The sequence below is a fragment of the Megalobrama amblycephala genome, linkage group LG1 (genome assembly GCF_018812025.1).
Source record: "Megalobrama amblycephala isolate DHTTF-2021 linkage group LG1, ASM1881202v1, whole genome shotgun sequence".
Taxonomy (NCBI): Eukaryota; Metazoa; Chordata; class Actinopteri; order Cypriniformes; family Xenocyprididae; genus Megalobrama; species Megalobrama amblycephala.
Genome location: NC_063044.1, coordinates 75,190,083 through 75,217,948, shown reverse-complemented (window position 1 = coordinate 75,217,948; position 27,866 = coordinate 75,190,083). Strand labels below are relative to the sequence as shown.

Below are 27,866 nucleotides of genomic sequence, written 5' to 3'. Positions count from 1 at the left end.
GTGAAGTGAGCAGTATGTGTTGTGAAGGAGTGTGTGTGTGATGTTGTGCAGCAGCTGCGGCGCGTCTCTGATATTTAATACACACAACAGATGGACACACGCATGCAGCATCACTGTCTGCTATTGTTTAACGAGCCAATGGGACGAGTGTGTGTGTGAGAGAGAGTTTAGACACGCGGTGTGTTCATCTCAAACTCAGTCCACTCTCATCTGCTGCTCAGGTAACACACACTCACTCTCACTGTCTGTCTCTTCCTGCGCGTTTGAATCTTGTGAACTGTCGCTGCGCGATTAAAGATTACCCACGATGCCTCTGGCTGCCGCTGATGAGCCCGTCTGCCCGAAGTTCCAGCCCAACATCTTCGACTCCACCCGCTGCCACGACTGCTTACGACAGAAACACCTGCACAACACCTGCAGCGGCGGCGAGCTCGTGCCCGAGCCGCGCGCATCTGCCGCGCACAGCGACGAGAAAGACACCAGCGCCAAGGTGAGACAGATAGAGGGTGTGACGGCATCAGTAAGAACTACAGACAGATGCTCAAAGCTGCTGAACACTAACTCATGCAATTTACTGCACCACAGTGAAACTCTGCAGGGTGTGTTTGGGTTTTATAATAATGACAGATGCAGTGTGTGATGATGCTGTAATACATTAGAGTAATTCATTCAAGTAAAATAAGGAGAGTGGATGATGCGCGCGCACCTTCTCATTAATAATGAATGAAGGCAGATCGTTTTCTTCTCTCTGCGGCACCAGAGTAACACAATACATTCACAGAGAGACTTTAACTGCTAAAACCAGCTGAAAACTAAAACTGCCTTAACATACGGACTGAAACATTAATAACCTTAAAAAGGAAAATATTCGAGTAGCTTTAGTCTAACAAATTTGTGTAGGCAGGCCATTGCTATGTGGTTGCTGGAGTGATCTGAGTGGTGTTTAGCAGGTTGCTAGGGTGTTCAAGGTAGTTGCTGCATTCTACTGGGTGGTTGCTAGGGTGTTTGGAGTATTTGCTAGGTTCTGTTGGGTTGTTGCTTAGGTCAGTGTTGGGGGTAATGCATTACAATTAACGCAAGTTACTCTTTTCCCATTTATTGACTGAATTTGCATTTTCTTCAGCCTGAGGCTTATTCATTTCAGTTTAGGTGTGAACGGCCCTTTACATTTGCCAAAACCTCTTAAAAAATGTTCTTAAAAAAACAAAACAAACAAACATAAGTTACTTTATATAAAAAGTATCTAAGTAATGCAATTAGTTACTTTTTACGGAGTAACGCAATATTGTAGCGCATTTCTTTCTATAAAAAGTAACAAAGTAATGCAATTAGTTACTTTTTTAAGGAGTAGCGCAATATTGTAATGCATTTCTTTATATAAAAAGTAACAAAGTAATACAATTAGTTACTTTTTAGGGAGTAAAACAATATTGTAGCGCATTTCTTTCTATAAAAAGTAACAAAGTAATGCAATTAGTTACTTTTTTAAGGAGTAGCGCAATATTGTAATGCATTACTTAAGTAACTAAGTAATGCAATTAGTTACTTTTTAGGGAGTAACAATATTTTAGCGCATTTCTTTCTGTAAAAAGTAACAAAGTAATGCAATTAGTTACTTTTTAGAGAGTAACAATATTGTAACATTACTTTCTATAAAAAGTCACTAAGTAATGCAATTAGTTACTTTTTAGGGAGTAGCGCAATATTGTAACGCATTTCTTTCTAAAAAAGTAACAAAGTAATGCAATTAGTTACTTTTTAGGGACTAACAATATTGTAACACATTACTTTCTATAAAAAGTCACTAAATAATGCAATTAGTTACTTTTTTAGGGCATAGCGCAATATTGTAATGCATTTCTTTATATAAAAAGTAACAAAGTAATACAATTAGTTACTTTTTAGGGAGTAAAACAATATTGTAGCGCATTTATTTCTATAAAAAGAAACAAAGTAATGCAATTAGTTACTTTTTTAAGGGAGTACCGCAATATTGTAACATTACTTCTATAAAAAGTAACTAATGCAATTAGTTATTTTTTGGGGAGTAACAGAATATTATAACGCATTATTTTTTAAAAGTACCTTTCCCCAACATTGGGCACGGTGTTTTGGGTAAATGCTACATTCTACTGGGTGGTTGCTAGGGTGTTTTGGGTAGTTAAGTTCTTTTGGGTGGTTGCTAAGGTGTTAATTGTTAGGTTCTATTGGGTGGTTGCTAAGGTGTTTTGGGTAATAGCTAGGTTCTATCGGGTGGTTGCTAAGGTGTTTTGGGTAATTGCTTTGTTCTATTGGGTGGTTGCTAGGGTGTTTTGGGTGATTGCTAGGGTGTTCTGTGTGGTTGCTAGGTGTTTTCTTCCTTTCTGGCATGAAAACACCCGCACCCTCTTCTGGTTTGTAGATGTGACTCAAGTTCCTTATTAAATGTGCATCTGTGTGATTTTTTTTTCATGCTCAACACTATCAGCTCTAGTGATGACTGATCTAACGTTACTAATGAAGCTCACTTTGATCCAATAGAGCTGTAAAATAGTTAGATAAAAATGAAAAGAGATATGATGTAATCACATTTATTATCTCAGAAGCACTTGTTCATCTGTATTTGATGAATACTGATATTTCAGCTGCCGATTCTTCACTCATCTAAAATAATGATGAGCAGAAAAGCCACAAACCAGACTGAGTTACAGTGGTGAAACCCTAAACCAGTACAGTGTGTGTGTGTGTGTGTGTGTGTGTGTGTGTGTGTGTGTCTGTGATACTGCATGTGAAGTTGCTTCATTTCCTCAGAAATCTCCAGTTAACAGGACTGAAACATGATCTCATCTTAATTTATTAGGAGCAAAACATGTCTATCAGTAATAAAGAACTGTGCGACGTCTTCATAAATGTAAAAACCCCCTTACATTACTAATGTAGAATCCTTGGTTTGGTATAAGATGGATTCACAGTTGATGCAGCATAATTCTGTTCTCATGCCTTAAAGTTCCATGAGAAAATCATGCGTTACACAGATCGTTTCAGCTGTGATGCGCTGCTGATCGGTTGTGTGTGTTCCGTCCACCAATCAGGATGACTCAGATGTGCTGTCAGTGGTCAGCAGCTACTGTGATGTCAGCAAAGGGGGGCGGGGCTTTGAGGACAGCTCCATCTGCATCTTGAGTCCCGACTGTGACCTGTATCTGTGTGACGGAGACGACGACCAAAGCTCAGACAGGTAAGACTGCTAAAGAGCCATTGCATGTTATTCAGTCTTGAAGTTAGATTGGCGTATTGAGTCTATGCTTTTGTTACGTTATTTATCTTGTATTATAAGTAGTTTTTTAAAACTTTGCATTGCATACTTTGCTCTAAGAATGTGTTTTGGGGACTCTGGGGGATAAAATCCATTTGTACCCTGTAGGTTGTGAGTGTGTTGAGTCCTGGCATCATTCTTTCTGAATACAACTTTCATCCCAGTCAGGGTGACGATTCCATATACAGCAGCTCTACCGGTCCAGAGGAATACTCCAATCTCCTTCATCATCCGTCATCCTGCCGTAGAATGACCCGCTTGGATCCGCCACCTCACCGGACAAGCCCCCGTGGCTGGACGGAGGTGTCTCAGAGTCGCGGTGATGGTTTTGGCCAGTTCGGTTTTTCTCACGGTGAGGAAAACACCAATATCTAGTTACCAGTCGAGCAGCTTGTGGTGTTGTTAAGATAGTTAGAGTGGCAGTTTGAGGTGTCAGGTGGTGTCAGGTTCCACTGGGCTTTTCCTGAGTGCTGCGTCACGGTGGATGAGTGCAGTGTATCATTTCACATATTAACACAGGTCACGATCTTGTCTCTCTTTCCGCAGGCAGCGTGAAGGAACGGAGGGAACGAGAGAGTGGATATTTCTCTCTGGGAAGGGCTGCCGGTAGCAGAGCTCTCCGTGATCAGAGTCCCCCTGCTCCTTATCGGCATTCTGAAAGAGGGCATCCCCTGCCTAGCAACAAAAGCCCAGAACCCAAAGCCGCCATTCCATTTCGCAACCCAGATCTGGGCCTCCCCTCGGAAAGGAGAACCTCTGAGTTTCAGAATCCCGAGCAGCTCGCAGAAGACTATCCTCCGCAGTATCCTCCAGATCCACTGGATCTCAGCGTGGAGGTTGAGGCCCTTGCTGGTCCCCGAGCACTGAGTCCCACCCCTTTCAAACAAGCTGAATCGATCGGTGCCTCAAGTCGAAGAGGTGGACAAAATGCCCACACGTCTCCCTTACGGCAGCCGGGAACGCTCAACTCTTCCCAAAGAGGTTCTGGCCTCTCGCATACCTCCTCTCCCTCCCGTAGTACCTCCCCATTCAGACGGGCTGAGTCCAGCTCCTCTCTCAACACGGCTGGCTTTCGGTCTAGCATTGTTTCACATGGACAAGATCGGGCAACGATCAGTCCAGCACGGAACAGTTACTCCGGAGGCTTGCAGAAAAACCTCAAATCGTTTGCGAGCACTGCAGGCACCGTCAGTAATGTCAGTAAGTCTCTGTCTTACATGGATCTGAGAGGCTCTTTACGGAAACCCGATACCAACAGCTCCTTCACTGGGTCTACAGAAAACCGTGGAAGCTTGTCCCCTTCCAAACGGACTTATGATGGTCCTGCTGTTAGGAAAACTGAAATGAAAAGCCCTTCATACGAGCGTGGTCATGACAGACAGATTTCCTCCCCCTCAGTGGGCCGCTATGATTCAAGAAACCAGTCCCCTTCCAGACGGAGTTATGATAGTCCTGCTGTTAGGAAAACTGAAACGAAAAGCCCTTCATACGAGCGTGGTCATGAAAGACAGAGTTCCTCCCCCTCAGTGGGCCGCTATGATTCAAGAAACCAGTCCCCTTCCAGACGGAGTTATGATAGTCCTGCTGTTAGGAAAACTGAAACGAAAAGCCCTTCATACGAGCGTGGTCATGACAGACAGAGTTCCTCCCCCTCAGTGGGTCACTATGCTTCAAGAAGCCAGTCCCCTTCCAGACGGAGTTATGATAGTCCTGCTGTTAGGAAAACTGAAACGAAAAGCCCTTCATACGAGCGTGGTCATGACAGACAGAGTTCCTCCCCCTCAGTGGGTCACTATGCTTCAAGAAGCCAGTCCCCTTCCAGACAGAGTTATGATGGTCCTGCTGTTAGGAAAACTGAGACGAAAGGCCCTTCGTATGAGCGTGGTCATGACAGACAGTTTTCCTCCTCCTCCTCAAAGGGCCGCTATGATTCAAGAAGCCAGTCCCCTAAAGGGAGACTAGAGACAAATGGCTCATCAAGTCAGATTCGGGAGGGTAGACGCAGTGCGTCTCCGGTCAGGAAGGGCTACGGAACGCCCAGCCAATCAGACAGAGGATCTATGTCTAATGGGTGGAGTCATGCCAGAAACAGCCCCTCCCCATCCAGGAAAAGTTATGAAATGCAAAGCCAAACCACTGTGAAAAAACCAGAAGCAAAGAGCTCCCTTCACAGCTACAACCGAGACAGCAGACACTCTTCCCCAATTAGAGATCGACACCAAAACCCTGGCTCATCATTGCTTCGTAAGTCCGAAATGAGCCAGTCCTCATCAAACCGTGGCCCCAAGAGCCGCAGTCCCTCCCCCTTAAGGTGGGCAAATGACAACCCTAGCCAATCTCTTCCCCGCAAGGCAGAGAGTGGACGTAGTCCCTCTGTATCTACACTGAGGCGTGACATTGCAGACCACATCCCTCTCAGGAACACTATGAGTGACAGAACTGGCTCCACCTCTTATGTAAGAAACTCCACAAGTAACCAATCACAGCATGATTCAAACCCTTCATCAGGACGCTGGAGAGGCTCCACCCACTCTCTCAACAGCCAATCAGTCTCACGTAACTCCTCCCCATCAAGACACAGCGGTGAGAAGAAACAAATCAGCTCCTTTCCAAAATCTGTCCCTGTTGCTTGGGAAACACCCCAAGACGGAAGCAAGAGGAGCAGCATGAGGCAGGTCCAAGAGGTGCAAAGCTCCATGCCTAACAACCGGCGAGCGCCGAGCCGACACAGAAGCCCCTCCCCTCCAGTCGAAAGACACACGTCTTCCCAGAGCTCCATGGACTCTGAGTCAAGTCATCTTTCTGCCGGGTCATCGGGTCTCAACCGGGAAGAATATGCCATGATGGCTGACCTTCCCAAGGTCAAAACAGTCTTCCATAGGGAGAGCCCAAGCCACCTGGGGAAGATCGAGAGCCGTCAGAAACGAGAACTTTCCCGCTACAAACCAGCCAGGTGGACAGAAAATGTTTGTTGTTCAACATGTGGTCTTCACAATATAACATAAATTCAGAATTAAACTGTAAATAATTCATAACACAGCAGTGAGAGCTCAAGGACAGCTATCAAATTGGACCAAGTTTGAAATAAACTTATGTGTAAGGGCTAGAGAATAAGATTGTGAATCAGATTTCGTATGGGTTTAGTCATATCTTCAGATGAGGGTCACGAGCTAGTGACCTGGGTTAGCTGAATCTGTGTTTGTGTGTTTCTAGTCACTCCCAGAGCAAATCTCCTCACTCGGATTGGGACGAACTAGAGGACGAAAGAGACAGTGGTACACTATCAAGGGCTCACTCGTCCAGCTCCCTACACACACAGGTAAATACACGTCCTGTAACATTTAATGTTTAATATGATAGGCTAAAGATAAGTTTCTAAAGGCCTGTTCACACCATGGATGATAAGTATAATAATAACTATAACCATAAAGTTTTAATAATTTTTCTATCCATACAAAAATGTCTAAACCACAACTAATGATAATGACACAGATGAACAATTTCATTGAAATCACTTTCAGAGCAAATTTTCTTATGCCGATGACCGATAAAACATTGACATCCAATCAGAATCCATCCTGCTTTAAAGAGATTGAGTATTTAAAGTGGCATGCGATCAGGCTGCTCTGCACACTTGGATAAACACGATGTTATTGTCTGCTGGTGTGTACGTTAATACAGTTATTGATATGGTTTTCATTATAATTATTGTTACAGATATCGTTAGTTATCATTATAGTTATCACCATTGCTATAGTTATCATTACAGTTGTGGTTAGTTATTTTTATAGTTATTGTTATAGTTAGCATTATAGTTATCGTTATAGTTAGTGTTGTTGTTATCATTACAGGTATCATTATAGTTATTACATTTATCATTAGTTATGTTTATAGTAATTGTTATAGTTATCATTATAGTTACCGTTATTGTCATTATAGTTAGTGTTATTGATTGTTATAATTACAGTTATTGTTATAGTTAGCGTTATTGTTATCATTACAGGTATCGTTATAGTTATTACATTTATCGTTAGTTATGTTTATAGTTATTGTTATAGTTATCATTAGTGTAATTATAGTTAGTATTATTGATTGTTATCATTACAGTTATTGTTATAGATAGTGTTATTGTTATTACAGTTATCATTATAGTTATTACAGTTATCGTTTGTTATCTTTGTAGCTAACATTAAGATTATTGTTATAGTTACTATAATTGTCATCATTACAGTTATCATTAGTTGTCTTTATAGTAATCATTACCATTATTGTCATCATTACAGTTATTGTTATAGTTAGTGTTTTTGCTATTATTACAGTTATCATTATAGTTATTACAGTTAACATTAGTTATGTTTATAGTTATAGTTATAATTATAGCTAACATTAGTGACAGTATTTTAGTTAGTGTTATTGTTATCATTACAGTTATCGTTATTACAGTTATCGTTAGTTATCTTTATAGTTATTGTTATAGTTATCGGTGTTATTATCATTATAGTTATTATTTTGTTATCATTACAGTTATCATTAGTTGTCTTTATAGTAATCATTACCATTATTGTCATCATTACAGTTATTGTTATAGTTAGTGTTTTTGCTATTATTACAGTTATCGTTATAGTTATTACAGTTAACATTAGTTATGTTTATAGTTATAGTTATAATTATAGCTAACATTAGTGACAGTATTTTAGTTAGTGTTATTGTTATCATTACAGTTATCGTTATTACAGTTATCGTTAGTTATCTTTATAGTTATTGTTATAGTTATCGGTGTTATTATCATTATAGTTATCAATATAGTTATTATTTTGTTATCATTACAGTTATCATTAGTTGTCTTTATAATAATCATTACCATTATTGTCATCATTACAGTTATTGTTATAGTTAGTGTTTTTGCTATTATTACAGTTATTGTTATAGTTATTACAGTTAACATTAGTTATGTTTATAGTTATAGTTATAATTATAGCTAACATTAGTGACAGTATTTTAGTTAGTGTTATTGTTATCATTACAGTTATCGTTATTACAGTTATCGTTAGTTATCTTTATAGTTATTGTTATGGTTATCGGTATTATCATGATTATAGTTATCATTATAGTTATTATTTTGTTATCATTACAGTTATCATTAGTTGTCTTTATAGTTATCGTTATAGGTATTCATATTTATCATCATAGTTATCGTTACAGTAAGTGTTATTGTTTTCATTACAGTTATTGTTTTTGTTATCATTGCAATTGTCAATATAGTTATGATTACAGGTATTGTTGTAGTTAGTGTTATTGTTATCATTACAGTAAGTGTCATTGTTTTCATTACAGTTATCGTTTTAGTTATCATTACAGTTAGTATTATTGTTTTCATTACAGTTATCTTTATTGTTATCAGATAATTGGCACAGCTGTTATCGTTCTTGGTGTTACAGGCTTAAAAGTGATTTAGTAAGAAGAAATATGTATATGCCTCCTGCTGATGATTTTGCACTCACAGTGTACGAGAAAACGATATATACCACTGACCCTCGTACTTTCGAATGGTTAAACCCAGCCCGCATGAGCCGGGTGGAGATCTGAGAGTATCTTATCCTCAAAGACATCAAAAACCAAACACTCAGTGTTTACACACGTCTGCAGAGGTCCAAGAGCATTCACCTGTGGTTATTTCATGTACTAACGCTGGTCTCTGACAGACAGCGAGCAGCCCGGCCGTGGAGCAGATACACCCGTCCCGATCATCAGGACAGAAGCAGGTACAGTAACAGCTCCTGACGGCCTGCAGAAACACTGGAGATCCATCTCATAGATTCATAGATGTGTTTGTTCTGCAGAAAACACACAGACCGTCAGTGTATTTCTCCTGCAGCGTGGAACAGGCGGATGAAGAACCAATGCAACAGGCACGAGCACACACTTTCTCATCATTTACTCAACACCCGTGTTAAGGCAGATCCTCACTTTCATTGCATCTTTGCACAGAATTGATTAGAGATCTTTGTGTCATACGGGTTTGGAACAACTTTAACATGTGTTTGTTTGATTTCATCTATTAATATTGATATTTTCCCTCTTATATGTAACTTTAGTAATGTTGAGCAGGCTCTTGAGTGTTGAGTTAGTAATGTGTTAAACACAGCAGGTTTACTGTGAGATTATTGCTCGCGCGCTTCTGATTGGTTGCTATGCTTCGCTGGGCGGTTCTGATTGGCCGTTCGCTTCCGCTGAACTCTAATCGGGATCCGCCCCGGCAACGCACACTGCCGCGCGAGTTCCGTCAAACTTACGCCCGATCTATCGATTAAATGACTGAAAGTGTGATTAAACATGACGACCTTCAGCTCGAGTGAAGCCTCTCAGATTTAATGTGTGTTTGTGTTTGTGCTGCGGCTGGACTCGAACATCATGACGGTCAGTTTCACTTTAATTCACTTTAATAACCGTGTAAACGCGACGCTGCTTCAGTTCTGTGTTCATTCATACTTCAGTTCGTGTGCTGTGTGTGTGTGTGTGTTGTGTTTGCACGCAGTGTGTGTGTGTGTGTGTGTGGTACGTGAACAAACACAACTTGTTTTTTTGTATGTGTGTGTTTGTGCGCGCGCGACACACCCGCGCACACAGCGCACGCGCACCGCTGATGGTTTGTTGTTCATGTACAAACACACACAAACTCTGATAAACTCTGATATTATGAGTGCGTTCATCAGAGTTTAGTTCACACACCATCACTGTGTGTGTGTTTGCTTTGTAGGACATGTGATCATGATCATTGTGTAACACCTGGAATATTTCAGGAGTGTGTTGAGCTCTACCAAATCCCATTTCTTTTTCCCATTTTCTGAACTCTGATTAATGGATGAACATGTTAGTAATCAAAAAGTACATCTTAATTCATTGAAATTATCAATTTCTACAGTTCTACAGGAACAATTTATTAAATTTTTTTAAAAACTGAAATGCGTATATATATTTTTCCCAAATTCCTCATGTTTCATTTAAATTGTTAATAAAAACACATAATGAATTGAACTTTAACCACTTATTTTACAATAATAGGGCACTATGACATTTTTAAATTTTTTTCAGAAATTCTGTATTGTTTTAATTTTTCTTGATTTATGATTTACAACACACAAATTTATTATCAAAAATATTGGTAATCAAATGAAGGCATGATTTATTTAATCTTTTAAAATGTAATCAAATGAAAAGTAAATTCTTTTTATAACAATTTATTCAAAATGTAAAAAAAAAAAAATGAAATATGTATTTTTTCCCCCAAATTCCTTGTACTGTTTAAATTTTTAATAATCAAGAAGCATGTCTAATGAATTGAATTCATAAAACTTTAAAAACATATTAATTATATATATATATATATATATATATATATATATATATATATATATATATATATATATATATATATATATAATATAATTTTTTTTTTCTCAAATTCCGTTGAATTTTCCCCCAAATTCTTTGTTTACCGTTTATATTTTGTTTGGATTCCATTTTAATGTTTTAAATTTTTAATAATCAAAAAGCATGTCAGATGAATTGAATTTATAAAACTTTAACAACTTAATAATTTATTAAATTGTTTTACAATAAAAGGGCCCTATGAAATGTTTTATTTTTTCAGAAATTCTGTATTGTTTTAATTTTTCTGTATTTATGATTTACAAACATTAAATAATTAAATAAATCTTTTAAAATGTAATCAAATAAAAGTAAACAATTCTTTTCATAACAGTTTATTCTTTTTTTAAAAAATGAAATGCGTATGTATTTTTTTTCTCAAACGCTATTATATTTTTTTCCCCAAATTCCAAGTTCTGTTTAAATTTTTAATAATCAAGAAACATGTCTAATAAATGGAATTCATAGGCTAAAACTTTAACAACTTAATAATTAATTAAATTGTTTTGCAATAATAGGGCCTTATGAAATGTTTTATTTTTTCCCAAATTGCGTTTTATTTGTTTTTTTCTGATTTTCTGAAATCTGATTTATTGGTTAAATATGACGTCTTATTTAATTGAAGTTATGTAACTTACACAATAAAACAAAAATGTATTACATTTTTTTTTTAAATGAAATGCGTATATATATATATATATATATATATATATAATTTTTTTTTCTCAAATTCTATTTTATTTTTCCCAAATTCCTTGTTTACTGTTTATATTTTATAACAACTTAATAATTTAATTTTACAATAAAATTATAAAATGTTTTATTTTTTAAGAAATTCATGCTTTAATTTTTATTATTTACAAACACAAATTTATTATCAAAAATGTTGGTAATCAAATAAAGGCATAACAATTTATTTAATCTTTTAAAACGTAATCAAACAAAATAAATCTTTTTTTTTTTACAAACAAAATGCCGCACAACAGAGATTTACTGTTAAAATTAAGTTTATTATTATATTACTATTATTATTACTTTTGAAAGGTACATTCAGCTGTACAATAGTGTTATATTTCTGTCACAGTTTCATCCAAAATTTGTCAAATTCCGTGAAATTCCGCGTTCAATTCCATAATTATGACTGAATTCCGTGATTCCGTCCGTGTTTTCTGCATCGCCCTCGAAGGCACTGAATCATCGAGATGAATCATTCGATATTGATTCATAGACTCTTTATTGAAGCTCAACTGCTAAATTGACTCATTCTGAATGTGTTCATAAACTAAACATACACCAGTGACTGTCTGCTATTATTGTATTGCAGTTGCATCAGGCTGTTTGTAATTGTTTCGCCATCAGTGTGTGTTGTTTCCTGTGCGGTTGTGTTCCTGACACACACAGCTGGTGACACTGACACATTAATCTGCTCTGATAACCCTGTCTGTCTGTCTGTAGCCTGACCTGCTGAACTTTAAGAAGGGATGGATGTCAAAACTGGACGAGAGTGGAGAGGTGAGACGCGTCTGTCTGTCTGTCATGATGATGTTGAACTGTGTGTCATCACGACTGACCACGTGTGTGTGTGTGTGTGTGTGTGTTCAGTGGAGGAAACACTGGTTTGTGCTGACAGACGCTGGCCTGAAGTACTACAGAGACTCTGCGGCGGAGGAGGTGAGAATCACATGACACACGAGTTCACAAACACAGTGAGAACAGTAGATTTAGAGCCGGCTCTGTTTGCTCAGAGGGACGAGGTGGATGGAGAGATCGACCTGAAGTCGTGTGTGAAGGTGTCGGAGTTCGACGTGGAGAAGAACTACGGCTTCCAGATACAGGTCAGTCGAGGCGGCGTGTGCCATCCTGTCCGGACCTGCTGCATTCCTCCTCATCTGATCTCTCTCTCTCTTCCTGCAGACGAGAGACGCCATGTTCACGCTCTCGGCCATGACGGCGGGCATACGCAGGAACTGGATCGAGATTTTGAGGAAGAATGTTCGGCCCGGCAGCTCTCCGGACCTCACGCAGTCAGTGCAGCACACACACACACACACACACGTGTCAGGTTGAGAAATGATCAGCAGATTAAGATGTGTTTCCTCCTGCAGGCTGCCCAACAGCAGCATTGATAAGGAGAACGCCCGTCAATCATCGTCCCTCCGGCTGCGCAGCCAATCAGAGGCCTCCTCCACCACCGCAAACCCCGCCCACAGCAAATTCGACTACGTCGAGCTGTCACCCGTAGCCACGCCTTCTACTCCCCTCTCCGCCAATCAGAGAGAGTCCGGGGAGGGGCAGGTGAGAGAGCACAGCCAATGGCAGGAGGAGCGGCGGCGCGACAACGCCCACAACCAGTGGGAGGCGGTGCTTTCGCGGAAGGGGCCGGGCCAGCTGTCGGAACAGAAGCGGATAGAGGAGGAGATCGAGAAGAAGTGGGCGGAGTTTGAGCGGCTGCCACTCAAAGAGATGAGGTCACTCCCACCGATGGGCTCGCGGTCGGGCCCGTCAGCCAATCAGGCTCTGGAGAGGGAGGTAGTGCGTGAAGAAAGTCTATCTGCTCTCATGAATGACTTTATGAGAACTGAATAGAACACAGAGAGACTCGTTAACGCGTTCGGCTCGGTAAAGTTTTACAAATATCAAATGTAAGCTGTTTTTGAGCCATTACGAGGTCAAAGGAAGTTAATTAAATTCCATTGATTTCAGTTGGGATTGTAATTGTGTTTTTTTTTTTTTTAACGAGAGACTCGTTAACCCTCGTATAGGCATGTGACGGTATCAAATTTTCATGTTGCGATTAATTGCTGAAGCTTTTATCACGGTATACGGTATTATCACGATACTGAAATAAGTTGGAAAAAATAGTTAAACAGGTTTAAAAACTCTTTTTGTAATAACAAAAATAACTCTGAACGTTTAAATAAAATACCGCAATACAATTAAAATATTTAGATTAAAGTGCAAAAGAGAACAACAGGAAACACTATATAAGGTCTCTCTATTTAACGTTAGTTAATTCATTAACTAAGATTAAGAATGAGCAATAGCTACATTTGTTATTTTTTGTTAATATTAGTTAAAAAATGCAACTGATCATTGTTAGTTTTCGGTCAATTAAATAATCATTACAACTTTTGATTTGATGTTAAAAAACATTAACTAGAAATTAACATTAACTAAGATTAATAAATGCTATTTTAAATGCTATAATAAACGTATTTTTCATTGTCAGTTTGGTAATAATGAATTAACATGTTAAATAATGAAGCCTTAGGTACAACAATAACAAATAATCAAAACATTTTCAATCATGTTGAAGTCCACATTAAAATATAAAAAATTTGAATAAAAAATTTGAAAAATGTAAATAAATAGTCTATTAAGTCTTTAGGTATGAATTATTGAACAATATTGGGAAGACAAATAATATTCAATGGCTGTTTGAAGCATTTTAAACACTGTAGTAGCGCAGCTGCTTTGTTTATTGGGTTTCCGGGGTAACCGCTGTATTTCTGCATTTCTTTCAGCGCATCTTCACACGTTCTTGTTCCTCCGTTGGGTTTGTTTACGTAGTGCGCGTGCCTCTTTGACGCCACATACAGCGGTGTTGTGCATTTTATACGGTTGATAGTTAAAGTATTCTTAAAATGTAATATAAAAATTAGAATAGTTCATAATAAATAATTATTCATTGTATTTTGAGGTGCCCACGGTAACAATATCGTGCATATTCATTATCGTGATATATCGTATTACCGAATGTCATTTTTGAGCCATTACAAGGTCAAAGGAAGTTAATTAAATTCCATCGATTTCAGTTGGGATTGAAATCTGTTTTTTTTTTTTAATGAGAGACTCGTTAACCCTCGTATAGGCATGTGACGGTATCAAATTTTCATGTTGCGATAATTGCTGAAGCTTTTATCACGGTATACGGTATCGTCATGATACTGAAATAAGTTGCAAAAAATGGTGTTGTCATAGTATTAAGGTTTAAGAACTCTTTTTGTAATAACAAAAATAACTCTGAATGTTTAAATACAATAACATAGTACAATAAAAAATAAATTATGTTTCAAACAGAAGTGCAAAAGAGAACAACAGGAAATGCTATATAAGGTCAAATTATTTAACGTTAGTTAATGCATTAATTAAGATTAAGAATGAGCAATTGCTACATTTGTTACAGAAGGTATTATTTTTTGTTAATATTAGTTAAAAAATGCAACTGATCATTGTTAGTTTTGGGTCCATTAAATGATAATTACAACTTTTGATTTGATTAACATTAACTAAGATCAATAAATGCTGTTTTAAATGCTAATAAATGCTATAATAAAAGTATTTTTCACTGTCAGTTTGGTAATAATGAATTGACATGTTAAGTAATGAAGCCTTAGGTCATCAAGTGTTACTGAACAATAAATAATCAAAACATTTTCAATCATGTTGTAGTCCATATTAAAATATAAAAAATTTGAAGAAAAAAAAATTGAAAATAAATCGTCTATTAAGTCTTTAGGTATGAATTATTTAATAATATTGGGAAGACAAAAAATATTCAATGGCTGTTTGAAGCATTTTAAACGCTGTAGTAGCGCAGCTGCTTTGTTTATGGGGTTTCCGGGGTAACCGCTGTATTTCTGCATTTCTTTCAGCGCGTCTCCTTCACATGTTCTGGTTCCGCCGTTGGGTTTGTTTACGTAGTGCGCGTGCCTCTTTGACGCCACATACAGCGGTGTTGTGCATTTCAAATAATTATTCACGGTATTTTGAGGTGCCCATGGTAACAATATCGTGATATATTGTATTAGCGAATATCAGCACGTCTACCCTCGTATAACGCGTTCGGCTCATTTTTGGGGAAAAAGAAAAGCTGTTTTTGAGCCATTACAAGGTCAAGGGAAGTTAATTAAATTGAGGGTTAATTAAATCAGGATTGAAATCCGTTTTATTTGAACGCTGACGTTGTTTTTATGCGTTACAAGGGTTAACTTAGCGATCTCCTGAACAAATGAGCTTTATAAAGTAGCTACGGAGCTCATTCGTTCTGATCTCTGTGTGTTTGTGTGTGCATGAGCGTGTTTTCTCACTTCCTGTCAGTACACTTGCACTTCCTGCAGAAGGCTTTACCTCTGTCTCGTGCCTCTGTCCTGTAGGTGGCGTCTCTGAGGCAGCAGCTGGCGGAGCTGAGGGCGGGGCGGGAGGGGTGGGCGGGGTCAGAGCGGAGGGCGTGCTGCGGGGCGGAGTCTCGCTGCGGGGAGAGTCTGCAGCAGATGGAGCGCGTCCACAAGGAGGCGCTGGAGCAGCTGGAGCAGAGGCACGCGCAGCAGATCGGCGCGCTGGAGAGGGAGAGAGACGCGCTGCTGAGGGAGGAGACGGACGCCACTGCACGAGGTACTCCCATTGGCCGTTGTCCAGTCATGTGACTGTAGAGAGCGCAAGCTTGACGTGTGTGTGTTTGTGTCGGCAGTGATGGAGGCGTTACAGAAAGCGCACAGAGAGGAGCTGGAGAAAACCGCACAACTCAAAGAGACACATGGGATGGACACACACACGCTTAACAAACAGCAACAGTGAGTACACACACACTGAACAGTGACTGTGGCAGAAACGGATACACACTCATTCTGTGTGTGTGTGTGTGTGTGTGCAGGGCAGAGGTGGCGTCTCTGCGGCGGGAGCTCCAGGCTCTGTCGGAGCGGTTCTCCCAGAAGTGTCTGGAGCTGAAGCGAGCGCAGCAGCACCACGAACACACGGAGCGACAGATGAGCCAGAAGGACCGGCAGGTGGAGCAGCTGAAGAGAGACAACCAGGTGACCGCTCAGACTCGCCTCAGTTCGGTCACATTAACACGTGTGGAGCATGATGTAAACACACGTCTGTGTCTGCAGGACTTACAGGCCCGTCTGTCCGAGGAGGTGAAGGTCATTCGCTCTCTGGTCACAGGTCAAGGGTCAGACACAGGGACTGACGGAGGTGACAGGTCATGGTGTGAGATGCAGGTGAGGCGTTTGATCTGTCTGTTCTGATTCAAACACACACAGGTATATTTCACACAATGTGATTATTGTTTTGTCACATGATGGTTTGTCTTTAGAGAAGTGTAATGGTTTGTTGTGTAATTTTTGAGCCTTTCTTACCAGCTACCGATTTACAAATGAGTGTTTGAGCAGTCTCCAGCCAATCAGAGTTAATCCAGCCAGTCATGATGTGTGTTGCTCAATGGCAGGCTCAGGCAGGACAGGGTTTCATCATCAGTCATGTCGTTTCATGAGTCACGACTGAAATCTAACCAATTTGAACCATCATCAAATGTGTTATTAGGTATTAAGCCTTTTTTTGCAAATCAGCAAAGTTGTTTTTCAAGATGCATGACACTCTGTGTGTGTGTGTGTGTGTGTGTGTGTGTCACAGGTGCTGCTGCGGGTGCGAGAGAACGAACTGCAGTATCTTCACCAAGAGCTCAACAGCCTCCGCAACCAGATGCACTTCCTCACCACGGTAACACACCTAAACCTGTGTGTGTGTGTGTGTGTGTGTGTGTGTGTACAGGTTTATATTGCACTGACCCAATGGTCTCCACAAGGATAGTCAAACCTGAGATCACCCACATTGTGCAGCGGTCCTGGGGGAAATGGATTAATAAACATAATAAATGATGTTTTGTTTGTGTGCGTGTGTGTGTGTGAGAAAGTGAGATGTGTTGCCCCGTGCGAATTGGCCAATTAATATTACAGACGTCCTGAGGTAAAATTACTTTACTCCACCTCCCCATGTAAAACTAATCCCGTCCGAATAGGGCTTAAAACTCAGAAAAATGAACACGACTGTTCAATCAGCCGTTAGCTGTGCTCGTGGCGCGCTCTCAAGAATTGCATGCGCAAATGCGCCGGCGCGCTGCATTTAATTACTCTATTATAGCTTAAATAAAGCGCAAAAGAAACTGCGAGCAATGACCGTCGTTATTCTGTTGTAAATTAAGTCATGAAATTACCACACATGCGATTAAAGCTGCCTCAAAACTGTGCATGCATGTGTTTGTTGACATGGTTTTAAAGCTATTGTTGGCCTTGAAACGTCTTAAAAACGCACATATGTACACCAGGGAAATCTACATTTTATCGGTGGAGCATGCCCCCGTACCCCCCTAACAAACTACATTTTCTGACCTCGGCAAATATGAAACCCTGCGTACGGCCCTGCTTATGTTCTATCTAATGAAATCTGAGGTAAACGTGTATTTCTACAAATGTGCGCACTTTTGGACTAAAAGTTTGTATGTGTATGCACTGTGATCACAAATAAATGGGACCAAACGCGATTGAATGTAAAGGTTTGTGTCTCGTTATTCTATTAATAACTACCGATTGATTTTGCATTTCTATCAGAAATTAAGAATTATTAGTGTCATTGTAGTGGTGCAAATATCTAAGCTACCGCCTAGCAACACCTTAGCAACAACCCCAAGTACCATAGCAACCGCCTAGCAACCTCCCAGGTTACCATAGCAACTGCCTAGCAACCACCCAGAACACCCTAGCAATCGCATAGCAACCGGCCAGAACACCCTAGCAACTGCCTAGCAACACCCTAGCAACCACCCAGGTTACCATAGCAACCACCTAGCAACACCTTAGCAAACACTCCAAGTACCTTAGCAACTGCCTAGCAACACCCTAGCAACCACCCAGGTTACCATAGCAACCGCCTAGCAACCACCCAGAACACCCTAGCAACTGCCTAGCAACACCTTAACAACTACCCCAAGTACCTTACCAACCGCCTAGCAACCACACAGAACACCCTAGCAACCACCTAGCAACACCTTAGCAACCGCCTAGCAACCACACACAGCACCCTAGCAACACCTTAGCAACCACCCCAAGTACCTTAGCAACCACCTAGCAACCGAGGGGCGAGTTTTGCCACTGCAAGCACCATTCACATTTTCTTCAGGAAATGTACATTCTAGTTATTAATGTCATTGTAGTGGTGCAAATATCTAAGCTATCTAATACTTCAAATCTCAAGGTTAAATCAGAAGATTTTTTGTAAAAATGTTTCTGTAACAGCTGTCAAAAATAGTATATAGCTCCACTGTGTGTTTAACAAATTTTCAAAAAAAAACAAAAAACATTTCAAAACATCCCCCCTCTGTTTTTATATATATTCTTATATATATATATAAGCATTGATATTGCGTTGGCACTACTGTTGAAATAAAGCACTTTCATTGTGTGGAAATGCCGCCGTTATTTTCTATAAGGTAAAATACTCAAGTCTTACAGAAATGGGTCATAACATTGACATTACCTGAGCAGCGGAAGTAGAACCCGCTTATTCAAGGATGCGCATTTAATGCATGGACGGAGCAAACAAACGCATAATGTGAGTGTCTCATACGCACAGTTCAATGAATGATGAATACAATTTAACTTTAACTTTAACTTAACTGAATGTGCTTAAGTAACTACAACACTAACGACACTGAAATAAGAGCGCGCGGTTTATCTTATAATGTGATGCGCGGTAAAGTTGCGTTCGTTACTATAGCAACAGCAGAAACTTTTTTTTTCAGCGCTTTTTTTCAGAATCACCATAAGAGAAATGCTCCGTATCAAGAGAACACACATTCTGATCAAGACTCAGCTGCTGCCTTTAATCTTTTTGCATCTTTTGAGTGTTTGTCATATTTGTGCTGTGGGAGGCAGGGCTGCCTTGTAACGTGTGTGTGTGTGTGTGTGTGTGTGTCAGGAGAAGAGCAGCGTGTGCGAGCGCTACCGCGAGGTGTGTGAGGAGCTGAGCGCCATGAAGAGCCGCAGCGAGCGCGAGGCCGAGGCGCTGCGAGAGCACCTGAGACTGGCCCTGAGCGCGCTGCACGAGCACGACAACAGCCTGCGCCACTGACGCGCGGTCACGTGACACTGGAACCCACCCGCGCTTCTGCACTTTCTCATGTGTGTTTACGGGACCAAACTGGAACGCCTCGCTGTCGCTGGTGCGGAGGAGCTGAACACACACACGAACAATCGACAAACTGTTATATCTGATAGACATCTGCCAATCTAGTATCATGTGTGTGTGTGTCTGTGGAGGCTCGTTTCCACCGCGGGATAATTAAACTCGTAGCTCTGACTCCTTCTCTCGCAGTTATATCTGAGTTTGTGTCTAATTATGACTGCGAGAGAGAAAGTGTGTTGTTCAGGGGCGGAGACCAGCTTCCATGTCTTTGTGCCACAAAAACAAACAGCTTTGCTTGAATGAGCCAATGTTTTTTAAAAGATGTTTGTCTTTATGTTGTCGTATTTAAATTTAGAGTTTTACGCATATGTACACATATCGAGCTATAGCTAATAAATATGGGTTATTTGGTTCATGGACTCTGAGTGTTTGTCATTTCACTCTTATCACTTTCATTCACAAATAATATTATCCACAACAATATTCAAAGGTGAGTTTTCCTATTAAGAATCAGGATTTTAAAAAAATATTTTTTACTAATTTCTACCACAAAACAAAAAGAAAAAAGTATGCTGACTATAAAAATGTCCGTATTTTAATATTGTATTAATTAGTAAGACTTTTCTGTGTTTAAATCAAACTTGAAATGAGGAAAATCACACTTAAAAGTTATAAAATGAGGTTTCCTCATGTGTGCAGGCTTTAAAATCTAGAGTTTTAGCTTACTTTAATGTTTGTTTTGACTTTAAATGATCTTGAGAACACAATTATGACTTTAACTGACTATAAAAATGTCCGTATTTTAATATTGTATTCATTCGTAAGACTTTTCATGTCTAAATCAAACTTGAAATGAGGAAATTCATGCTTAAAAGTCACAAAAACATGAAATAGGCTAATTAAAATCTAGAGTTTTAGCTTACTTTAATGTTTGTTTTGACTTTAAACGATCTTGAGAACACAATTATGACTTTAGATGACTATAAAAATATCCGTATTTTAATATTGTATTCATTCGTAAGACTTTTCATGTCTAAATCAAACTTGAAATGAGGAAATTCATGCTTAAAAGTCACAAAAACATGAAATAGGCTAATTAAAATCTAGAGTTTTAGCTTACTTTAATGTTTGTTTTGACTTTAAACGATCTTGAGAACACAATTATGACTTTAGATGACTATAAAAATATCCGTATTTTAATATTGTATTCATTCGTAAGACTTTTCATGTCTAAATCAAACTTGAAATGAGGAAATTCATGCTTAAAAGTCACAAAAACATGAAATAGGCTAATTAAAATCTAGAGTTTTAGCTTACTTTAATGTTTGTTTTGACTTTAAACGATCTTGAGAACACAATTATGACTTTAGATGACTATAAAAATATCCGTATTTTAATATTGTATTCATTCGTAAGACTTTTCATGTCTAAATCAAACTTGAAATGAGGAAAATCACACTTAAAAGTTATAAAATGAGGTTTCCTCATGTGCGCAGGCTTTAAAATCTAGAGTTTTAGCTTACTTTAATGTTTGTTTTGACTTTAAATGAGCTTGAGAACACAATTATGACTTTAGATGACTATAAAAATGTCCGTATTTTAATATTGTATTCATTCGTAAGACTTTTCATGTCTAAATCAAACTTGAAATTAGGAAATTCATGCTTAAAAGTCACAAAAACATGAGGTAGACTAATTAACATCTAGAGTTTTAGCTTAATGTTTTTGTCTTTAAGTAATCTTGAGAACACAATTATGACTTATATCCTACTAATTATGACATACCAAGTCATATTTATGAGGAAAAAATTCGATTTTTATGACTTAAGAAATATTAAAATCGACTTGTTTGTGTATCGTAAGTTTATCAGTGTTCCAGATGTGCGCATGCGTGTGTACAGTTCCACTCCGCGCCGGCAGGTGGCGGCGGGGGGATTTGAAGCGCTGGCGCGCATGCGCAGAGAAGAGGCAGAGGCGCATGATGGCGTCCAGCGCAGCGACCCGCACCGGCGCCGCCGCCGCTAAAGTCGTGAAACCGATCTTCAGCCGCGACCTGAACGAGGCCAGACGGAGGGTTCGGGAGCTGTACCGGGCCTGGTACCGGGAGGTGCCGAACGCAGGTACTGCGCGCGCTCACAGCGCGATACACACACGCACAGAAGCGCGTCAAGGTCATGATAACACAAACAAACGCAAGAATATGCAGGAATATACACTGATAAACACTCCAACATTCACTGTCTCTGTGATCCAGTTCCTCTGTGTGTGTCCAAATGAGTCTGTGATGTGAAATCACCGCTATATATGAGCTGATTTAAACTCTTCACCTAAAAGATTCGTTCGGCGATTCATTCTGCTTCGGAACCGAGTCTAATTATACCTTATTTAAATAATAGGGCTGGGTGTTGACACAATTTTCACGGTTAGATTCGATTTCGATTATTTCGGATGTAGTATTTCAGTTTCAGTACATGGCAAATTTTCTAGAGGAAAAAATCTCTCCACTAATGCTGTAAACTACACATGAGAGTCAGCTGGTGCTACTATAATAATACTGAAGGTTAAATTAACTTATTTATATACAAACACTTAAATTACACTCAATGATGTTTTTATTATAAATAAAGTTTAGAATTACATAATCATATTTCTACTCCAATTCGTTTTTTTGAAATATAAACATTTAAATGGCGGCTGTCACAACTGATTTATTCAAACATGCATTAAATATTGAAGAACATTAAAAATTATAATGAATATGTAACGGTGCATAGCTATATTTATCTTTCTAGAGTCACTTTTCTAGCTGACTAATGAGTTTATGGTCACTGAATATGTTTTCCTGAGGTAAATGTGACGTCACGTGACATTGAAGCTTGAGTCTTTCCGAGGTTGAAGCACTGATTGAGCGATTACACGACACATGATACGGATTTCAGTAAGTTGTACTGTATATTTTAACATACCTTCAGATGTTCATGTTTATTTCGCTGTAACTGGTATTAAAGCGGAGGAGAGGATGATCACATGCTTCTCTTTAACTGAGGCGCTAAAGCGATCTGTCACGCCACATTAAACAGCGCCAAAACGGTGTTTATTTTTTGAATCTCATAATAAGATGGACGTCATTTGAAATCTGAGACTTTGCTTCATATCAAAAGTAACAAAGATTATTGTGATTTATTGGATGGGAGGAGCTACATATTCTGCTCATTCATCAACTGAAAACAGACTAGACTAATCGATTCTTGGGATTTAAGAATCAATATCGGTTCGTAAAAATGAGAATCGATTAAAATCGAGAAATCAATATGGTTTACCCAGCCCTATTTAATAATAGTAGAAATATGTGCCGTTACAATTTTCTAAATGTTACTGCATTTATTAAGCTCATAAAAACACCATCAGAAGAATAAACGCATGTTATGTGAACGATTATTAGTTATTTACCGTTTGTTGAAGAAGATTCACATGCCGAACTGAATGAACAACACTGTGATTCAGTCAGCGGATCCTCGTTCAGATTCATTGAATCATTCACTCGACTGATTTGTTTTCGTCCATGTCGCTGAAGTGAATCGAGTGAGTCGTGTTCGCTCACTGACGTGTGTGATGTGTTTCAGTGAGTCGCTGAAGTGAATCAAGTGAGTCGTGTTTGCTCGCTGATGTGATTCAGTGAGTCGCTGAAGTGAATCGAGTGAGTCATGTTTGCTCACTGACGTGTGTGATGTGTTTCAGTGAGTCGCTGAAGTGAATCAAGTGAGTCGTGTTTGCTCGCTGATGTGTGTGTGGTGTTTCAGTGAGTCGCTGAAGTGAATCGAGTGAGTCGTGTTCGCGCACTGATGTGTGTGTGGTGTTTCAGTGAGTCGCTGAAGTGAATCGAGTGAGTCGTGTTCGCTCACTGACGTGTGTGATGTGTTTCAGTGAGTCGCTGAAGTGAATCAAGTGAGTCGTGTTCGCTCGCTGATGTGTGTGTGGTGTTTCAGTGAGTCGCTGAAGTGAATCGAATGAGTCGTGTTCGCTCGCTGACGTGTGTGATGTGTTTCAGTGAGTCGCTGAAGTGAATCAAGTGAGTCATGTTTGCTCGCTGATGTGTGTGTGGTGTTTCAGTGAGTCGCTGAAGTGAATCGAGTGAGTCGTGTTCACTCGCTGATGTGTGTGTGGTGTTTCAGTGAGTCGCTGAAGTGAATCGAGTGAGTCATGTTTGCTCGCTGACGTGTGTGTGATGTGTTTCAGTGAGTCGCTTAAGTGAATCAAGTGAGTCGTGTTCGCTCACTGATGTGTGTGTGGTGTTTCAGTGAGTCGCTGAAGTGAATCGAGTGAGTCGTGTTCGCTCGCTGACGTGTGTGATGTTTCAGTGAGTCGCTGAAGTGAATCGAGTGAGTCGTGTTTGCTTGCTGACCTGTGTGTGATGTGTTTCAGTGAGTCGCTGAAGTGAATCAAGTGAGTCGTGTTCGCTCACTGATGTGTGTGTGGTGTTTCAGTGAGTCACTGAAGTGAATTGAGTGAGTCGTGTTCGCTCGCTGATGTGTGTGTGGTGTTTCAGTGAGTCACTGTAGTGAATTGAGTGAGTCGTGTTCGCTCGCTGACGTGTGTGTGATGTTTCAGTGAGTCGCTTAAGTGAATCAAGTGAGTCGTGTTCGCTCGCTGATGTGTGTGATTCAGTGAGTTCCTGAAGTGAATCGAGTGAGTCTCGTTCGCTCGCTGATGTGTGTGTGGTGTTTCAGTGAGTCGCTGAAGTGAATCGAGTGAGTCGTGTTCGCTCGCTGACGTGTGTGTGATGTGTTTCAGTGAGTCGCTTAAGTGAATCAAGTGAGTCGTGTTTGCTCGCTGGTGTGTGATTCAGTGAGTCGCTGAAGTGAATCGAGTGAGTCTCGTTCGCTCGCTGACGTGTGTGTGATGTTTCAGTTCACGTGTTTCAGTGAGTCACTGAAGTGAATCGAGTGAGTCGTGTTCACTCGCTGACGTGTGTGTGGTGTTTCAGTGAGTCGCTGAAGTGAATCAAGTGAGTCGTTCGCTCGTTGATGTGTGTGATGTTTCAGTTCACGTGTTTCAGTGAGTCTCTGAAGTGAATCGAGTGAGTCATGTTCGCTCGCTGATGTGTGTGTGATGTTTCAGTGAGTCGCTTAAGTGAATCAAGTGAGTCAAGTGAGTCATGTTCGCTCGCTGATGTGTGTTTCAGTTCACGTGTTTCAGTGAGTCGCTGAAGTGAATCGAGTGAGTTGTTTGCTCGCTGACGTGTGATGTTTCAGTTCACGTGTTTCAGTGAGTCGCTGAAGTGAATCAAGTGAGTCGTGTTTGCTCGCTGATGTGATTCAGTGAGTCGCTGAAGTGAATCGAGTGAGTCATGTTTGCTCACTGACGTGTGTGATGTGTTTCAGTGAGTCGCTGAAGTGAATCAAGTGAGTCGTGTTTGCTCGCTGATGTGTGTGTGGTGTTTCAGTGAGTCGCTGAAGTGAATCGAGTGAGTCGTGTTCGCGCACTGATGTGTGTGTGGTGTTTCAGTGAGTCGCTGAAGTGAATCGAGTGAGTCGTGTTCGCTCACTGACGTGTGTGATGTGTTTCAGTGAGTCGCTGAAGTGAATCAAGTGAGTCGTGTTCGCTCGCTGATGTGTGTGTGGTGTTTCAGTGAGTCGCTGAAGTGAATCGAATGAGTCGTGTTCGCTCGCTGACGTGTGTGATGTGTTTCAGTGAGTCGCTGAAGTGAATCAAGTGAGTCATGTTTGCTCGCTGATGTGTGTGTGGTGTTTCAGTGAGTCGCTGAAGTGAATCGAGTGAGTCGTGTTCACTCGCTGATGTGTGTGTGGTGTTTCAGTGAGTCGCTGAAGTGAATCGAGTGAGTCATGTTTGCTCGCTGACGTGTGTGTGATGTGTTTCAGTGAGTCGCTTAAGTGAATCAAGTGAGTCGTGTTCGCTCGATGTGTGTGTGGTGTTTCAGTGAGTCGCTGAAGTGAATCGAGTGAGTCGTGTTCGCTCGCTGACGTGTGTGATGTTTCAGTGAGTCGCTGAAGTGAATCGAGTGAGTCGTGTTTGCTTGCTGACCTGTGTGTGATGTGTTTCAGTGAGTCGCTGAAGTGAATCAAGTGAGTCGTGTTCGCTCACTGATGTGTGTGTGTGTTTCAGTGAGTCACTGAAGTGAATTGAGTGAGTCGTGTTCGCTCGCTGATGTGTGTGTGGTGTTTCAGTGAGTCACTGTAGTGAATTGAGTGAGTCGTGTTCGCTCGCTGACGTGTGTGTGATGTTTCAGTGAGTCGCTTAAGTGAATCAAGTGAGTCGTGTTCGCTCGCTGATGTGTGTGATTCAGTGAGTTCCTGAAGTGAATCGAGTGAGTCTCGTTCGCTCGCTGATGTGTGTGTGGTGTTTCAGTGAGTCGCTGAAGTGAATCGAGTGAGTCGTGTTCGCTCGCTGACGTGTGTGTGATGTGTTTCAGTGAGTCGCTTAAGTGAATCAAGTGAGTCGTGTTTGCTCGCTGGTGTGTGATTCAGTGAGTCGCTGAAGTGAATCGAGTGAGTCTCGTTCGCTCGCTGACGTGTGTGTGATGTTTCAGTTCACGTGTTTCAGTGAGTCACTGAAGTGAATCGAGTGAGTCGTGTTCACTCGCTGACGTGTGTGTGGTGTTTCAGTGAGTCGCTGAAGTGAATCGAGTCGTTCGCTCGTTGATGTGTGTGATGTTTCAGTTCACGTGTTTCAGTGAGTCTCTGAAGTGAATCGAGTGAGTCATGTTCGCTCGCTGATGTGTGTGTGATGTTTCAGTGAGTCGCTTAAGTGAATCAAGTGAGTCAAGTGAGTCATGTTCGCTCGCTGATGTGTGTTTCAGTTCACGTGTTTCAGTGAGTCGCTGAAGTGAATCGAGTGAGTTGTTTGCTCGCTGACGTGTGATGTTTCAGTTCACGTGTTTCAGTGAGTCGCTGAAGTGAATCGAGTGAGTCGCTGAAGTGAATCGAGTGAGTCGCTGAAGTGAATCGAGTGAGTCGCTGAAGTGAATCGAGTGAGTCGCTGAAGTGAATCGAGTGAGTCGCTGAAGTGAATCGAGTGAGTCGCTGAAGTGAATCGAGTGAGTCGCTGAAGTGAATCGAGTGAGTCGCTGAAGTGAATCGAGTGAGTCGCTGAAGTGAATCGAGTGAGTCGCTGAAGTGAATCGAGTGAGTCGCTGAAGTGAATCGAGTGAGTCGCTGAAGTGAATCGAGTGAGTCGCTGAAGTGAATCGAGTGAGTCGCTGAAGTGAATCGAGTGAGTCGCTGAAGTGAATCGAGTGAGTCGCTGAAGTGAATCGAGTGAGTCGCTGAAGTGAATCGAGTGAGTCGCTGAAGTGAATCGAGTGAGTCGCTGAAGTGAATCGAGTGAGTCGCTGAAGTGAATCGAGTGAGTCGCTGAAGTGAATCGAGTGAGTCGCTGAAGTGAATCGAGTGAGTCGCTGAAGTGAATCGAGTGAGTCGCTGAAGTGAATCGAGTGAGTCGCTGAAGTGAATCGAGTGAGTCGCTGAAGTGAATCGAGTGAGTCGCTGAAGTGAATCGAGTGAGTCGCTGAAGTGAATCGAGTGAGTCGCTGAAGTGAATCGAGTGAGTCGCTGAAGTGAATCGAGTGAGTCGCTGAAGTGAATCGAGTGAGTCGCTGAAGTGAATCGAGTGAGTCGCTGAAGTGAATCGAGTGAGTCGCTGAAGTGAATCGAGTGAGTCGCTGAAGTGAATCGAGTGAGTCGTGTTCGCTCGCTGACGTGTGTGTGTGTCATGTGTTTCAGTTCACGTGTTTCAGCTGGACATCACTCCGCGTCAAGGCCGAGACAAAGTGCGGGAGATGTTCGACAGGAACAGACACGTGACGGACCCTCGCGTCATCGACATGCTGGTCATCAAGGTGAGGAGCGCGGCCGCTGCTAGCGTGTGTTTAGCTGTTACACGCGTGTGTGTGTGTGTTTGATCTGAACCCGTGTGTGTGTGTTGTGTGTGTTTCAGGGCAAGATGGAGCTGGAGGAAACCATCAACGTCTGGAAGCAGAAAACTCACGTCATGCGCTACTTCCACGAGACCGAGGTGCCGCGTCCCACCGACTTCCTCTCCAAATTCTACCACGGACACGACCCTTGACCTCTGATATGTGTGTTGTCATTTTCTGCTTCTGGACTGTAAATACACTCGTGCTGAATCTCTCCAGTCTGTGTGTGTGTCATTGAACCGTCACTAT

At 40.8% G+C, this 27,866-nt stretch overlaps 3 protein-coding genes across 4 annotated transcripts in view; 2 read left to right on the top strand and 1 right to left on the bottom strand.

The window, feature by feature from the left end:
- Nucleotides 1–27,866, bottom strand: part of LOC125247564 (CXADR-like membrane protein) — an 824,350-nt gene that overhangs the window by 179,614 nt on the left and 616,870 nt on the right. The gene's annotated exons all lie outside the window — the stretch shown is intronic.
- LOC125246159 (TRIO and F-actin-binding protein-like) lies at nt 214–27,831 on the top strand. 2 transcript variants are annotated; one of them, XM_048157041.1, is made up of 20 exons: nt 293–490; nt 3,072–3,217; nt 3,460–3,647; nt 3,842–6,248; nt 6,509–6,614; nt 8,998–9,057; nt 9,136–9,204; nt 12,179–12,235; nt 12,326–12,394; nt 12,469–12,558; nt 12,638–12,747; nt 12,829–13,252; nt 15,880–16,117; nt 16,194–16,296; nt 16,377–16,536; nt 16,615–16,725; nt 17,138–17,224; nt 19,478–21,804; nt 27,424–27,539; nt 27,638–27,831. In XM_048157041.1, the coding sequence occupies exons 1-18, from the start codon at nt 308–310 to the stop codon at nt 19,628–19,630; spliced, it is 4,761 nt and encodes a 1,586-aa protein (XP_048012998.1). In that variant the 5' UTR covers nt 293–307; the 3' UTR covers nt 19,631–21,804; nt 27,424–27,539; nt 27,638–27,831. The 2 variants fall into 2 exon arrangements, with proteins under 2 accessions (XP_048013009.1, XP_048012998.1); XM_048157052.1 differs by lacking the exons at nt 16,194–16,296; nt 16,377–16,536; nt 16,615–16,725; ... (2 more) ...; nt 27,424–27,539; nt 27,638–27,831 and having other exon boundaries at nt 214–490; nt 12,829–13,248; nt 15,880–16,011.
- ndufa6 (NADH:ubiquinone oxidoreductase subunit A6) lies at nt 21,639–27,831 on the top strand. Its single transcript, XM_048159874.1, has 3 exons — nt 21,639–21,804; nt 27,424–27,539; nt 27,638–27,831. The coding sequence occupies exons 1-3, from the start codon at nt 21,663–21,665 to the stop codon at nt 27,767–27,769; spliced, it is 390 nt and encodes a 129-aa protein (XP_048015831.1). The 5' UTR covers nt 21,639–21,662; the 3' UTR covers nt 27,770–27,831.

Bases quoted from the DNA above. Each gene is read 5' to 3' on its own strand.
- LOC125246159 (XM_048157041.1), top strand. From the start codon at position 308: ATGCCTCTGGCTGCCGCTGATGAGCCCGTCTGCCCGAAGTTCCAGCCC. The intron at 3,648-3,841 runs GTGAGGAAAACA...CTCTTTCCGCAG, and splicing joins CCAGTTCGGTTTTTCTCACG to GCAGCGTGAAGGAACGGAGG. The intron at 17,225-19,477 runs GTAACACACCTA...TGTGTGTGTCAG, and splicing joins AGATGCACTTCCTCACCACG to GAGAAGAGCAGCGTGTGCGA.
- ndufa6 (XM_048159874.1), top strand. From the start codon at position 21,663: ATGATGGCGTCCAGCGCAGCGACCCGCACCGGCGCCGCCGCCGCTAAA. The intron at 21,805-27,423 runs GTACTGCGCGCG...CATGTGTTTCAG, and splicing joins CCGGGAGGTGCCGAACGCAG to TTCACGTGTTTCAGCTGGAC. The intron at 27,540-27,637 runs GTGAGGAGCGCG...TGTGTGTTTCAG, and splicing joins TCGACATGCTGGTCATCAAG to GGCAAGATGGAGCTGGAGGA.